This window comes from Peromyscus leucopus, chromosome 19 (assembly GCF_004664715.2).
Source record: "Peromyscus leucopus breed LL Stock chromosome 19, UCI_PerLeu_2.1, whole genome shotgun sequence".
Taxonomy (NCBI): Eukaryota; Metazoa; Chordata; class Mammalia; order Rodentia; family Cricetidae; genus Peromyscus; species Peromyscus leucopus.
In genome coordinates this window covers 23,411,972-23,425,360 of record NC_051079.1, presented here as the reverse complement: position 1 = coordinate 23,425,360, position 13,389 = coordinate 23,411,972, and the positions used below count along the sequence as shown (strand labels likewise).

The 13,389-nt window shown below is 43.4% G+C and overlaps 1 protein-coding gene across 1 annotated transcript in view; it reads left to right on the top strand.

Moving 5' to 3' along the window:
• Nucleotides 1-1,370: 1,370 nt before the first annotated feature.
• The window catches only part of Epb41l4a (erythrocyte membrane protein band 4.1 like 4A), a gene marked incomplete at its 5' end in the record, with an annotated part of 121,939 nt that continues 109,920 nt past the window's right edge, over nt 1,371-13,389 (top strand). Inside the window, one exon of the mRNA XM_028867173.2 lies at nt 1,371-1,535. Within this exon, the coding sequence (XP_028723006.2) occupies nt 1,371-1,535 (165 nt within the window). The remainder of the gene's footprint in view (nt 1,536-13,389) is intronic.

The following is a 13,389-nucleotide window of genomic DNA, read 5'->3' as shown; positions in this document are numbered from 1 at the left end:
AGTGTGTAATTTTATTACTCTTATCATAATCTATTTTCTAGAAGCCCCGTGGTATGTATAGTTTACCTGATATAATTACGCAGCTGGTGGTAATTGTCCAGGAGAAGCTGCAGATGAACAAAAGCCCCAGGAAGCAGTGAGTGAACTGGGAATTTCTTTCACTGCCCAATTATTCCTGCCCATGACGAGGCCAAGGAAGGAAGCTCTGACTCCCGTGCGCCTGTGCTGTCCTGACAGATCATTGTCAAGGCCAGGGTGGCATGCTGTGTGCTGCCTACATGCTTCTTGGATTTGCAGATAATTATGGAAGGGCCGTACTTATACTGTGCATGTGTTTTGGGGGCGGGGAAGACAGGGTAGACTATTTCTATAGGTGCCAGCACTTAAAATGCAACCCAGATGAATGTTTTCTGGCTGTGCTCGTGTGTAAGAGATCACGTAAAATGTCCTCATGAGGGTTTCAACACGTATTTAGCAGCTTTCATCTATGGATTTAGCCTTTGAAGGTTGAGAAAAAATAGAAGCTTTGGCTATTATTTTAATTTTATGGATTTTCTATTCTAGATACTTTTAAGAGTCCTGGTGTATCTCAGCCATGATGCAGGGGGGGAGGGGCTTGGTCTGGCCCCAACTTGGTGTGCCAGCCTGTGTTGACTACCCAAGGGAGGCCTTACTCCTATGGGGAGGGGATGGGAGTGGGATGGGGGAGGTGGGGGGAGCGGGGAAAGGGGAGGGAGGGGGAACAAGGGTTGGTATGTAAAATGAAAAACAATTTTTAAATCAAGAAATTAAAAAAAAGAATACTGGTGTATGTGGGAAATCTCTTCTCAAATGAAAGGATTATGGGAATTTTAACTATCATGATGCTTAATGAATTTATTGAATGTTATTTATATAGAGGGTTATCTTTATTTAAAGATGCATTTTGGGGCTGGACACATGGCTCAGTGGTTAAGAGTATTGGCTGGTCCTCCAGAGGACCCAAGTTCAATTCCCAGAACTCAACGTGGTGGCTTACAACTGTCTATAATTCTAGTTATAGGAGCTCTGATGCCCTCTCTTTGGCTTCTGTGGGCACTGAGCACACACATAATGCACAAATAAATGTTCAGAAAAAAAAACCCTATATACATAAAATTAAAAGTAAAGAAGCATTTCATCCTGGAGAGAATTTGTAATCACATAAGAGAAGGGTCTTATATTAACTAATGCTCCTAAAGTTTAAGGGGATTTTTCAAAGACCATTTCTTTAATGTACTGTAATTTATAGCACATCTGTCTTTGTAACTGAGGCAAAACCTAGAGTGAGTAGCGTGGTTTAATACAAATGCTCCCATGAGGACAGCTCGTAAGAGAGGAGAATATGATTGTGTCCCTGGGAGAAAGACACGACCACCTTGTTAAAAAGCAATCTGTGGATTATTTTGCAGAAGTCAACGAAAGGTTCCGTTGTCCTTGACCATGTTTTCCGTCACATAAACCTTGTGGAGATAGATTATTTTGGGCTGCGATACTGTGACAGAAGCCATCAGACAGTGAGTATAATGACTTCATGTTAACATTGTCTTGTTATAATATCTCTCTCTCTCTCTCTCTCTCTCTCTCTCTCTCTCTCTCTCTCTCTCTCTCTCTCTCTCTCTCTCTGTATCTCTGTCTCTTGCTCGGCTCGCTCGCCTTTCTGGGTGTGATTCTAGGTGGTTCGGTTCTTTGGAACCGAAAACGGCTTTGAATGCCTCGCTCTTGTTTTCCCAGGATAATTTCCTTGTACTTTTTTCTTTTCACGAAGTCTGCCGGATTGCTGGCTCACCCTCCTTTGCACGACAGCCTTTTTGCAGATGGCTGATGTGGCTTCACCTTTGCCGCCGTCTTGTAGGAGGGCTCTCGATGTGGGCTGTTGTTCCCCGCCTCACTGTGTTAGGAGGAAAGAGTCTCCGGAAGGGACAGACATTATTGCCTTTTAAGAAAGGAAATGTGTAAAGAGAAGGAGCATGTCTCCTGCCTCCTATCAAGTTTTAAGAGTGGCTTGGGCTGTGATAGAGGAAAATGAGGAGGTTTCCGTTCTTCGGCCTAGTGGAGTGAGGGCAGGAGAGACAGTCTGCCTTTACCTTCTGATATCAGCTGTCCACAGGTTAGCCCCCCAGATGCTGTCCTGTCTGCTCGGAGGGTAGAGTCTCTGTGACACTTGCCACACTGGGAAGACTCTGGAAGTGACTTTGAAGCATGAGAGGATATTTGTTGATTTAGTCTGCGAGAGATTTTAGTCTCAGCTAAAAACCTTATGCAAAATGCTCAGAGGCTTATCTTGGAAATACCCTGACTGACCATTTCTTTCTTAGCCTGCGAGGCTGTGTTGAAATGAAGATTCTTCCTTTCCTTTCGGGTCTGCTGGCCCTCCGTGGTCATTTGTCGGTGAAGTTGTTACAGAAGATGGCCCTAGAAATTCCTTAGGGTAAGAAGAAGCAGGAAATGTGAGATGCTGTTGCTGGTGGAACATGATGACTTTTTGGTTTTGTTTTGTTTGTTTGTTTGTTTTGGCTAGTTTCACAGTCTATTCTATTTCACAGGAGAATTTCACAAAATAGGGGTAAACATTGGCATGTTGGGTAGATCTTCACAGAAATAACTACATTCTACAAGGCAAGTGGGTATTAATGCACATTTTCAAAGGGTGCAGGCATGTTCAGAGATTCACTGAATTCTGTCCCATGTAGACCAGAGGCCTCTAGAGTACAACTGTAAATTTGTACAGAATAAGTAAACTGGAGGCTTTGGAAGGTCCTTCAGATTGCATTCATATTTTATTGGTAATATTTTTTTTTCTAACAAAGACAAATGCACTTTCCTGATTGATGAACAGACCTTGCCTGGAAAGATTGGCTGCCTTGCTAAAATTACATAGACCTTATCTTCTTTGATGGTGATTCAATTACAGGTGTCCTCATATGTGAGGGAGGAAGGCTGGACAGTCGAGGAGGAGCTGTAACGATGGAAACAGAGGTTGGAGTGGTGCATTACGAGAAGAGGTCCTTGAGCCAGCGAATGCAGGTGGCCTCCAGAGGCTGGGGAGGATGCGAGGAAGTGGCTGCTCCCCTAGAGCGCCTCCAGGAGGCATTCAGCCTGCCTGCATTTTTATTTTATCCTAGTCAAATTCATTTTGGACTTAGAGCCTCCAGAGTTAGGAGATAATACATTTCTGTTGTTTTAAGCCATCAAGTCTATAGCAATTTGTCACAGCAGCAGGAAGCCAGTTCTCATGGATATAGGGAGGAGAATTTCATTCTTGCTTGCTCAGTAGACATGTAAGACTTTCTAGTGTAGATTTTTCACCTCAGGCAGAGCCTGCAACACTGCTAAGCTCCCTGGGTAGTGCTATCTTATCCCTCTGTGTCAGATGAGCAGGGCTCCTTTGTGATTATAGCTGCATGCATGTCCCTGGTGTGTGTGAGCAATGTTGCTGTTTCAGAAGCGCGTGGGGTTCTTGCTGTGGGAGAGGGATGGTGAGATCTGTGGGTCATAGACACAGTGTTAGAATTGTAGCACAGCCTTCTTCACTTTAAATATTAAGAATTTGAAGATAACCGGAGGATGGAAGGAGCCAGGCCACCTCTTAGGGTTTCAGAGACTGTTATAAGTGGAGTATGATGTGGGAAAAAGGACAGCTGCTGTGGGAGTCACAGGTATCTTTCAATCCCATGTCTCTTCCTAATAAATGGTCAAGTCTCTTAATTCATTTAACTCTCTCAGAGATCCACCTGCCTCTGCCTCCCTAAGTGCTGGGACTAAAGGTGTGTGCCACCACTGCCCAGTTTATTTAACTCTTAATACCTGTATTAGTCTGTTTTGTTTTACCATAATGAGACACCAGAAGCTGGGTAACGAGTCAAGAAAAGCTTGCAAGTTCAAAGGCATGATGTTGGCATTTGTTCATCTGGTGAGGACCTCGTGGAGGATGGCATAAAATAACAGGGGTGCATCTATGAGAGGGGAGAGATCGAATGGCGGGAGAAGTGAGAGAGACAAGGAGAAGCCATGATTGCTCATTTATAACGACTTTCTCTAAAGAGCTAGCCAAGGTCCCAGGAGAACTAGATACATCACGTCCCCCCAGGGGGCAACTCCTTCATTAATCTAACTATTCACCACTATTAAAGGTTCTACGTCACCTCCAAATACTGCCACACCGAGGACTTGGCTGGTAGTTAAGTATGTCCAACCCATAGTGGGCGCCTGCTCGGGAATTGGAAAATTAAGTGCCTTTGCCCTGAACTCTCTAGAGTGTCATGGGACCAAAGCAGATTTTCATGAATGATCTCTGTAGATTAAGAGGCATTGAGCATATAATTGGCCTTTCCTGTGGAGGCGAGGCTGAGAGAAAGCAGTGGTCATTGTCTTTTATAAAGAAGGAAGAAGGGCACTGTCTGAAGGAAAGAGACAAAACAAGGTCTAGATTCTTACATATCCCAGGAAAATTTGAAGATGCCTATGATGACATTGAAGTGTTAGCCAGGATGAATGTGACAACCCACACCACCACTGGCTCTCATGGTGGCGGTTTTAACCTTGTTGTGTCTCAGTGTTAACAGCCTGAGGCTCCTTTCCTGATGACTCCTTTAGAGGTAGAGGTCGTAGATTCTTGGGACTTTTCTCACAGAATCGGAACTGGCTCTGAGAATCATGCTTCTAGACCTGCTGTCCTCTGACTTCCGGAAGTTAGGAAGGGAAAGATGAGGCATGCAGCTCACAGTGAGTGACACCCGGGTTTCCTCTTCTTTCAGTGAACTGAACCTTGGCTTCACCCAAACAATAAAGACAAGTGGAAATAACTTCCTGGGTCACTCCATTCCCAAACTCCATCTTTCCCTCTCCTGCCACAGGGGAGAGTCTCGGTGCCTCTGTCCTGAATTCTCTCGCCTCTGTCCTGAATTCTCTCGCCTCTCCCCTCTCCTGTGGTAGCTCCACCTCCCTTCTCTGCTCTTCCTTTCCCGGTAGTGTTGGGTTATGCCCAAGTGTCTCTAATTTAGAAGCAACTTCTGAGATCTCATGTGTTCCTTAACTTCTCATAGTTAATTTGTTTTTTTAAACATCTTTTGCCCTGAAGCTGCCAGAGATGTTCTTAGCCTTACAAAGAACCTCGGCTTCCTGCAGCATTGACAACAGTGACTCATTCTTTCTCGAAATCTTATTTTGTTGTAATGACAGACAGCGCATATTCCTTGTTTTTCTCCTCTCAGACTTTCTGCTGATTATTCTCTATGGTCACTCTTCCTGAGCCATTTAACACTGAGTTTGTCTTTCTTGTTTGTTTGGTTTTTGGTACTGTGTTTTATATGTGGGCCTTATATGTGATAGGCAAGCACTCTACCACTGAACTATCTCCTCAGCCCCAACTGTTGCCACTCATCAGATTTTTAGCCTTGATTTCCCATGTCCTAATGCTGCAGAGGCTCATGCATGTCGTGCTACCTCCAGGTATTCCAGTGTTGAGCATGATCTTGTCCACTGAGCATGAGTAGGCAGTCTCCACTCTGCCCTCTGCCATGAGTAATGACGCTCCACTTTACATCCAGATGCTGTATTTTGCAATGTATGTGAGCTTTCACCTGCTGTCTATTTTGGAAAATACCTATAATGACTGATAACATTGGAAAAGAAAGAAGATTGTCACACTTAGTACACACGGCCTTTCCTGTCTGGGGCATCTTTTGGTACTGGTAGGGGACCAGAGGGCAAAGATGAAGTAGGAAAATCTATTCAGGGATCCCTCTGACTTTGTGAGAAGCAGCATATAAACAGTGTAGTGGCTGGGGAGAGTAATGACTACAGATGAGGGGTGTCTGGGAAAGAAAGCCGCAGGAAGGCTAAGTTTCTCTTTAAGAGGATGACAGGAACATCCTCACAGGGCTGTGTAATGCTAACGTTCTCATTTTCCCGAGGATAAATACGTGTTCTTCCTAGGCAGTGTGATCTGCTCCATAGATACATTATTGTCTAAAGACAGATGATCCCTTTCCCTAATTAGTGTCTCCGGCCCAGGTATCTCGAGAGATGCTATCATGTGCAAAGACTATTGAAGGTCGAGGCTGTCTGGCTTTAAATTACATTCTGTTCTCCAGCAGAGCTGTGTGGTATTGGTGACTCTCCCTAAGGTCTGCTTCGCTGTCTCCTTTATATAGTGGTGTGGGGGCAGTACCAGCTTCATAGGGTGGTGATGACCATGGCGGGCATCTCTATGAATGCCACGGCTGGTGGCTAAATTGTGCGTTGAGCTCATGTGTTAGCCTTTCGTATTCATTGCCTGGACGGCCTCCTGGCACCACACGGGCCTTCAAAACTGAACATGCCTCATGCTCTCCCTGAGATCTTTGTTCTTTCACAATTCTGAGGGCAATGATTTTTCAACTACTTAAAAAAAAAAAACACTTAGCTGTGTATAATTTTAAGTTGAAGATAAGATTTTATCATAACTTTGGTAGATGCAGGTCTTGGTTTACCATAAATATTGACATTTTAAAGTCTATCACATCACTCTTAATAGGATCAGTGAATTTATATTTAATAATTGTATTGTACTTTTTCTTCTCCCTTTAAAAAGAATACAAAAACATGTTATTTACTATAAGTCAGAATTTTTCTCTATTACTAACATTTCTCTATTATTCTGCCCTTAAACTTGTATTATCTCCCACTTTCTCCAAAAATTTTTCTTTTCTATATGTATAGGTTTATTTATTGAGATAGGCGAGGCTAGCCCAATTTAATATAGCTGAGGCTGTCCTTGAATGCCTGATCCTCATGTCTCTACCTCCTGAGTTCTGAGATTACTGTCATGTGCTACCATGGTGGGCCCTCTTACATTTTATTAATAAAATATATTTATCCCTGAAAATACTATATATATAAATTGAAAAATTAAAGCTAATTTCCTGAGAATTAAAAAACCCTAATTGTTGAACCCAAGTGTAATTTTTACTATATAATTAAAGTAGCATAATATTGATTATTGAAGATTTATTTTACATTTATTTAATTACATTTATTTTTAGTTATGTGTCTGTGCATATCTATGTGTGGGAGGGTGCACGTGAGTGTGGATACCTATGGATGTTATGGCTCTGAACTGTGGACATGGGAGCTACAAACTGAACTCAGGTCCTCTACAAGAGCAGCATGTGCTCTTAACTGTTCAGTCATCTCTCCAGCCCTGAGAAGTTGTCATATATGCATTCCTGAGAGTCTTGGGGATCCAATCCCCTCCCCTCACCACCTTTACTTCATAGCTAACCTGTCACCAAGTCCTAATAGTTCTGTTCCTTTTTCTCTCCTAAGAAGTTTTACAGTACATCATAGGAGTTCAGGAGCTGATGTGTGAAAGAACCCTGGAGATGCTATGGTAAAGCTGCTGAGTGGCACCCTCAGAGCTGCCTGGTGGGCTTCATGTATTCCTGCCTGCAGCTCCTGGGACAAGCAGAGGTGGTCTGATTGATCTTGAGTTTCTTTGTCATCTGTGATGGAGTTGACAGGACTTTGTGTGTGAAAGGCTTTGTTTTGTCTAGAACTGTTCTGTGACATGCTTAGTCTAGAGTCTGTTCTGTGACATGCTTGGTCTAGAGTCTGTTCTGTGACATGCTTGGTCTAGAGTCTGTTCTGTGATGTGGCTTGGTCTAGAGTCTGTTCTGTGACATGCTTGGTCTAGAGTCTGTTCTGTAATATGGTTTGATCTAGAGTCTGTTCTATGACATGCTTGGTCTAGAGTCTATTCTGTGACATGCTTGGTCTAGAGTCTGTTCTGTGATGTGCTTGGTCTAGAGTCTGTTCTGTGACATGCTTGGTCTAGAGTCTGTTCTGTGACATGCTTGGTCTAGAGTCTGTTCTGTGATGTGGCTTGATCTAGAGTCTGTTCTGTGACATGCTTGGTCTAGAGTCTGTTCTGTGACATGGCTTGGTCTAGAGTCTGTTCTGTGACATGCTTGGTCTAGAGACTGTTCTGTGACATGGCTTGCATTCTTTTCCTGGTTCTTGATTTATTTTGTTTGCTGTCCTTTCCTAGATGGTTGATCACAGTAGGTGCCGGTGTGTCTTCTGCAGGGCATGTATGATTATCCTGTGCCTAGCCTAGCTGTGTTGTTTTCCAGGTTTAGGGATAAGGAAGGACTGAATTCTTGAAAGTTCTTTATTAATGACACTCAGTGCTTTAAATTTTTTTAAACCCACACTAGAGTAAAGTAAACAGTTGAAAGTAATAAAGGTTCAAAGAAAAGCAGAACTAATTGAAACATCAGTAAGTACAGAAACATTCAAGTGTGTGTGTGTGTGTGTGTGTATATGTATGTATGTATATGATGTATATAAATAAACAAGGCATGGAAGTATGGTAAACATTCTTCTACCAATGAAACAGACACCTGAGAAATTTCTTTAATTTATACTTTATTAGTTATATAAAAGGGATATTGCCAGTTTTGTTTCAGTGAACATTTTATTAAGTTAGACTGCCTTCTCCCTAGTTAAATCAGTGTGAGCTATAAAGATAGAATTTTGGATGTTTGATTGACAGCTAATGTGGAAGTAGTCATTTAAGATTTAATCATTCTAGACCCTCCCTCCCTCCTTCCCTCCCTCCCTCCCTCCTTCCCTTCCTCCCTCCTTTCTTTCCCTTTTAATGATATGGAGTCTTTCTGTTTAGCCCAGTCTGACCTGTAACTTGAAATGCTTGTCTAAATATATACACCACCACACTTGGCCTACACATTTGATTATCATGAGAGACTTTTTTTTTTTCAAATGTACAATTATGACATAAATCTGACAAATTAACCTTGATTTAACTTTGTTCTGAATCATAAGAGGATTCTGTTCTCCATGGCCTCCGTGAACGTTCTGACCTTCATAGATTGGGGTATGACAACCAAAGCCTACTGTTGCGTGCTTTATGCGGTATTTCCCATGTTATTTCAGCTTGAATTTACAGGCATTAAGTGCCGACTCATGTATTCACTATAGAATCTATTTCAGACAGAAGTTCTGAAGGAACTGTTTAAGGTTGGGCACCTGCTTGCTCAGGTAGCTGAGAGTTACACACACTTTCCTGTTGTTATGGACTGCAAAGTTTGAGATTTGCCTCGTGAATTAGAGATGATGATTTGCAGTTTAGTTTTTTGTTTTTGTTTGTTTGTTGTTTTTCCTTGCAAGATACTGCCCAGGTGTCTTTTGGGGGTCAGGATATTCTCTCGGGGATATTTACTTAGGAAGTTTCTTACGTAAAATTCTAAAGTGTTGTAGACGTCCTCTCACAGTACCTCTGGCCTGGGACTGTGCTTACTGTTTGTCACCTCTGTTCAATCAGCAGCAAATATTTCCTGGGCAGCTATTGTGTCTCAGAAGGGACAGGGTCCCTGGTTCCAAGGAGTTTATTTCCAGGAGAGGTGGCCGTTGGTGCTGAGTGCTCCCAAGTTGACACCTCACAGTGGCTGGGAGTCTTCTGCTGGCTGCTCAGATGAGTCATCTGCGATTCAACCAGAGTTGAATGATAAGCACAGGAGGGCTGTGGTGGACAGAGAACAGCCGTACATGGGCCCTAGGAAAGGACAAATAGGTGTCCCAGAACTGAAAGGCCACTGAAGCTAAGTAGCGGTAGAAATGAAGGGGTGATATTGAAGTGGTCATGTCATATGCATGCACATGCCCAGCAGCCTGTGTAGGCTGTATATTGGGCAGGCTCTGGGCATGTGAAATGAGGGAGGAGAGGATACAGTCTGATGGGCAGGCCGGTTTGGGGGAGGAGGGAGTTAGTAGTTTTGTTCTCGGAATACTAAATTTCAAATGTCCTTTAGACTTCCAAGTCCATCCACACTAGGTCATGAGGCTGGAATTACAGAGAGAGCCTAACTGTGAGAGAACAAAGAGGCTGCCATGTGCCTGTTCTAACCATGCAGTTCAGGGCTCTCATTCGATACAACGATGGAGTGTCGATCTGAGCAGGGGCCCCAAGGCCAGGATTACTTCTCAGCCCACCCCGGGCTTGATCTGGTTCCTTTGTGGCCAGTTACTTGGTTCACTGAACTGCATCAACTTTGAGGTGCTAGGACAGAGTTGAGACAAACCCCGTCTTAAATGCCGATGCTTGTTAAATCTCTGCTGTTTGAAAGCCGGTTGCTTCCCCACAGTGTTACTTGGCTTCCTCATAAAACAGCACCCAGGTTTCAGGGCCAAGCCTCCAGAACAGAGGGAAAGAGTGATGACAATTGTATTGTTGTTTATGACTTTTGACGTATTCTGTTCATTTGAAGAGAAGGCCAACCCCCATTTTAAAAATGAGAGGAAACCAGACAGCGCTTAATGATAATGTTAATTCATTTTAAAGATTTTTTTTTAGATGCATTTTATGTGTCTGAGTGTTTGGCCTGCACGTGTGTGTGTGTGTGTGTGTGTGTGTGTGTGTGTGTGTGTGTGTGTGCTTGGAGCCCTTGGAGAGCAGATGAGGGCATTGGATCCCCTGAAGCAGGAGTTAGAGGTGCTGTGAGCCTCCATGTGAGTGCCAGGAACTGACCCCAGTCCACTTCAAAACCAGTGTCTTAACCACTGAGCCATCTCTCCAGCTCTTAAAGACATGTTTTTAAACATCAGATTTCATTCTTTATTCAAACATTGTATTTTCCCCTAAATGAAAAAAAAAAATCTATGTATTGTTCCCATGGCTTCTTTAGATTCTCACTTATTATGATATAAGACTCCGACTTGAAGTCTCATCAGGTCAGACTCTGGGCGTTTTTCTTCAGATTTTCTCCTGAGTATGTAAGGAAATATGATATGCCCAGTGGCAGTGCGGGAGCTCCATCTGGATCGGTCTTTAGAGGATGAGGAAGAGAAGTGAATCCTTGCCTTAGGTCAACAGTGTGATGGCGTGGGTATTGTTGTGGCACCAGCACATCTTAGTTCTTCTTCCATGGCTGCGAGAAGACAGCATGGCGGCTCATAGAAGTCGGGGTCTATTCGGCTTATGGGTCTACAGGGAGAAGAGGCTGCTGTGGTAGCAAGTGCGGTCACAGCAGCTGGAACAGCAGGCTGGCGGGTCACATCTGGAACCCCAAGCACAAAACAGGGAACAAATTAGAATGACTTAAAACTCCCAAAGCCCACCCCTGGAACATACTGTGTTAGTATCAAGTCCACACTTCCAAAACCTACCCAAATAGTGCCACCAGCTGGGGACCAAGTATTCAGATGTCCAAGACTACACATTTATTTATTATTCAAACCTTCACAGTTACCATTTACTTATTTTATTTATAATAATAATAATAATAATAATAATAATAATAATAATAATAGTTTTTATTACTAGAGGGAAAGTCTTACTCTGTAGCCTGGGCTGACTACAAACTCATGGTAATCCTGCCTCAGCCTCTCAAGTCCTGGGATTACAGATGTGATCCACCAAGCATGGCTTGACACTTCTATTTGAAAAGGTGGGGGATGGGGAGAATAAAGAAAATGACAAAAAAAGTAGAAAAGAGAAACAGGAGGCCGTCAGTAGCCCATACAGTCTTTAATTTATGATCTTCTTTACATTTTGTTTTTAAAATTCAGAGACAATATTTGTGTACACTTACAGGGTTCTGCACAGCATTTTGGATTTTGAAATCAAGCTGGGCACATGCAACTCTTTCTTGGTCTTACGGCCCTGGGAGTTGTTCCTGGGATTGGTTGGCCCAGCTGTCTTGGCTGTGGATCTGTTCTCTGGATTTCCCTTCTGTCCCGTAAACAAGTAGTACATGTTTGCAGTCTCCTGTTTGCCTGAGGGAGACCAGATGAGCAGACCCTCTCTTCCTTTGCTTCTCTGCTCTCCTTGGGGACAGGGGTCTGGTGAAGACTATCCCTGTGAAGTCTAGGCGGGCCTTGAACTTGGTTTCCTCCTTCCTCTGTCTCCCCAGGTGCTGACTGGAATTACAGGCTTGTGCTACCACATTTGGTTGACATAATTATAAAACAAACTGAGAAGCGTCTTTGCAGATTTCCTACAAATTGTTTTTTAATCAGCTTTCCTAGACAAAGGCACAGGAACAAATTGCTTTGATATCAGCAGTAAGTTCCACTCATTGGATTCCCTGGAAGGCTGTTGCTGAACAACGCGCTCAGGATTCTTCAAGGAAACTTTTGTCATTTTGTAAGGGTCCGTGAAGCCTCGTGAAATCTTTCTTGAGGACTTAATAAAGAATTTTACAATTACATCTTGTTTTCCTGACGGCTTCTGGATTCAGCCTTTGCCTGGAAGCCATTTCTTAGTTGTAGCACTGGCTGCCTTCTGATAAGATGGGGGAATGAGAAAGTTTTTATTTCTGAACTGTGAGGCCTGCTTTTCCTTTATCCTTCAACTTTTTTTTTCTTCTTATCTCTCTCTCCTTGAATTTCACTGTAGGCAGCAAAGTGAAGCCATTGGCACTTTCTCCAGTCGGCTTGGAAATCTCCCTATCTGGATCATACAGTTCATTAGATACTTTAAAAAAATTTTTTTCTGTGTGTGTTGCCAGAGGCAACAGTATTGCTAAGTCTCTGACTATGTATAATTAGGTTCCTTTCTTCCTGCTTCCCAGGGCTTTCTCTTTGCTTTCTCCTCCTTGCTCTGATAACAGCCTCCAAGATCTCAGGCTTCCAATGATACTCTTGTGTAAGGCGCTTCCTGCTGCTCCACCCCCTGACTCAAAGGAGAAGGGGAGGCAGGAACGGTCTGGACTGGAGGGAGGGGGCCTGAGGAGTGAACTGATCCCACTGACTGGTGCTTCCTGTCAGTTCCTCTTCCTAACTACAAAGGCCAGGATTGGTGGTGGGGTGGCAGGGGGCCATGAAAGGAGTTCTTTTAGGAATCCAGGTAAGCTTGATGCCGTTCAGACCTGAGAATGCGGCTAAACCTTCAGATTTGGTTTCTGTTTAGAACATAGAAGCCAAAAGGATTTGCAGATGGGTAGAAGATAAAGGAATCATGAATAGAGTGTCAAAAAGTCTTATTCCATTAGTGGAGATGGGAAAATGGTGTGCACCTTTTTGTGCGTGCGTGCGTGCGTGCGTGCGTGCGTGCGTGTGTGTGTGTGTGTGTGTGTGTGTGTGTGTTTGCTCAAATAGAAACTTTTTTTTTTTTGACTCTTAGGATCTGAGAGTAAATGAGTTGGTTTCTATAAAGACTTCAGTAGTACCTGGCACATGACAACAACTGAATAGATGTGATTAAATTCATCAAGTCCCTTGCCATTGTTATTTCTTCAATGCTCAGGATGGTGCCAGGGTCCATGGGTGATAGAGATGGGGGTGGGTACTTTAGGAGGAGCCAATAGTGATTTGTGGAAATCGACCTCTGCTGAAAAGCAGAGCTCTCTCTCTCCTTGTGTGCAGATGGCC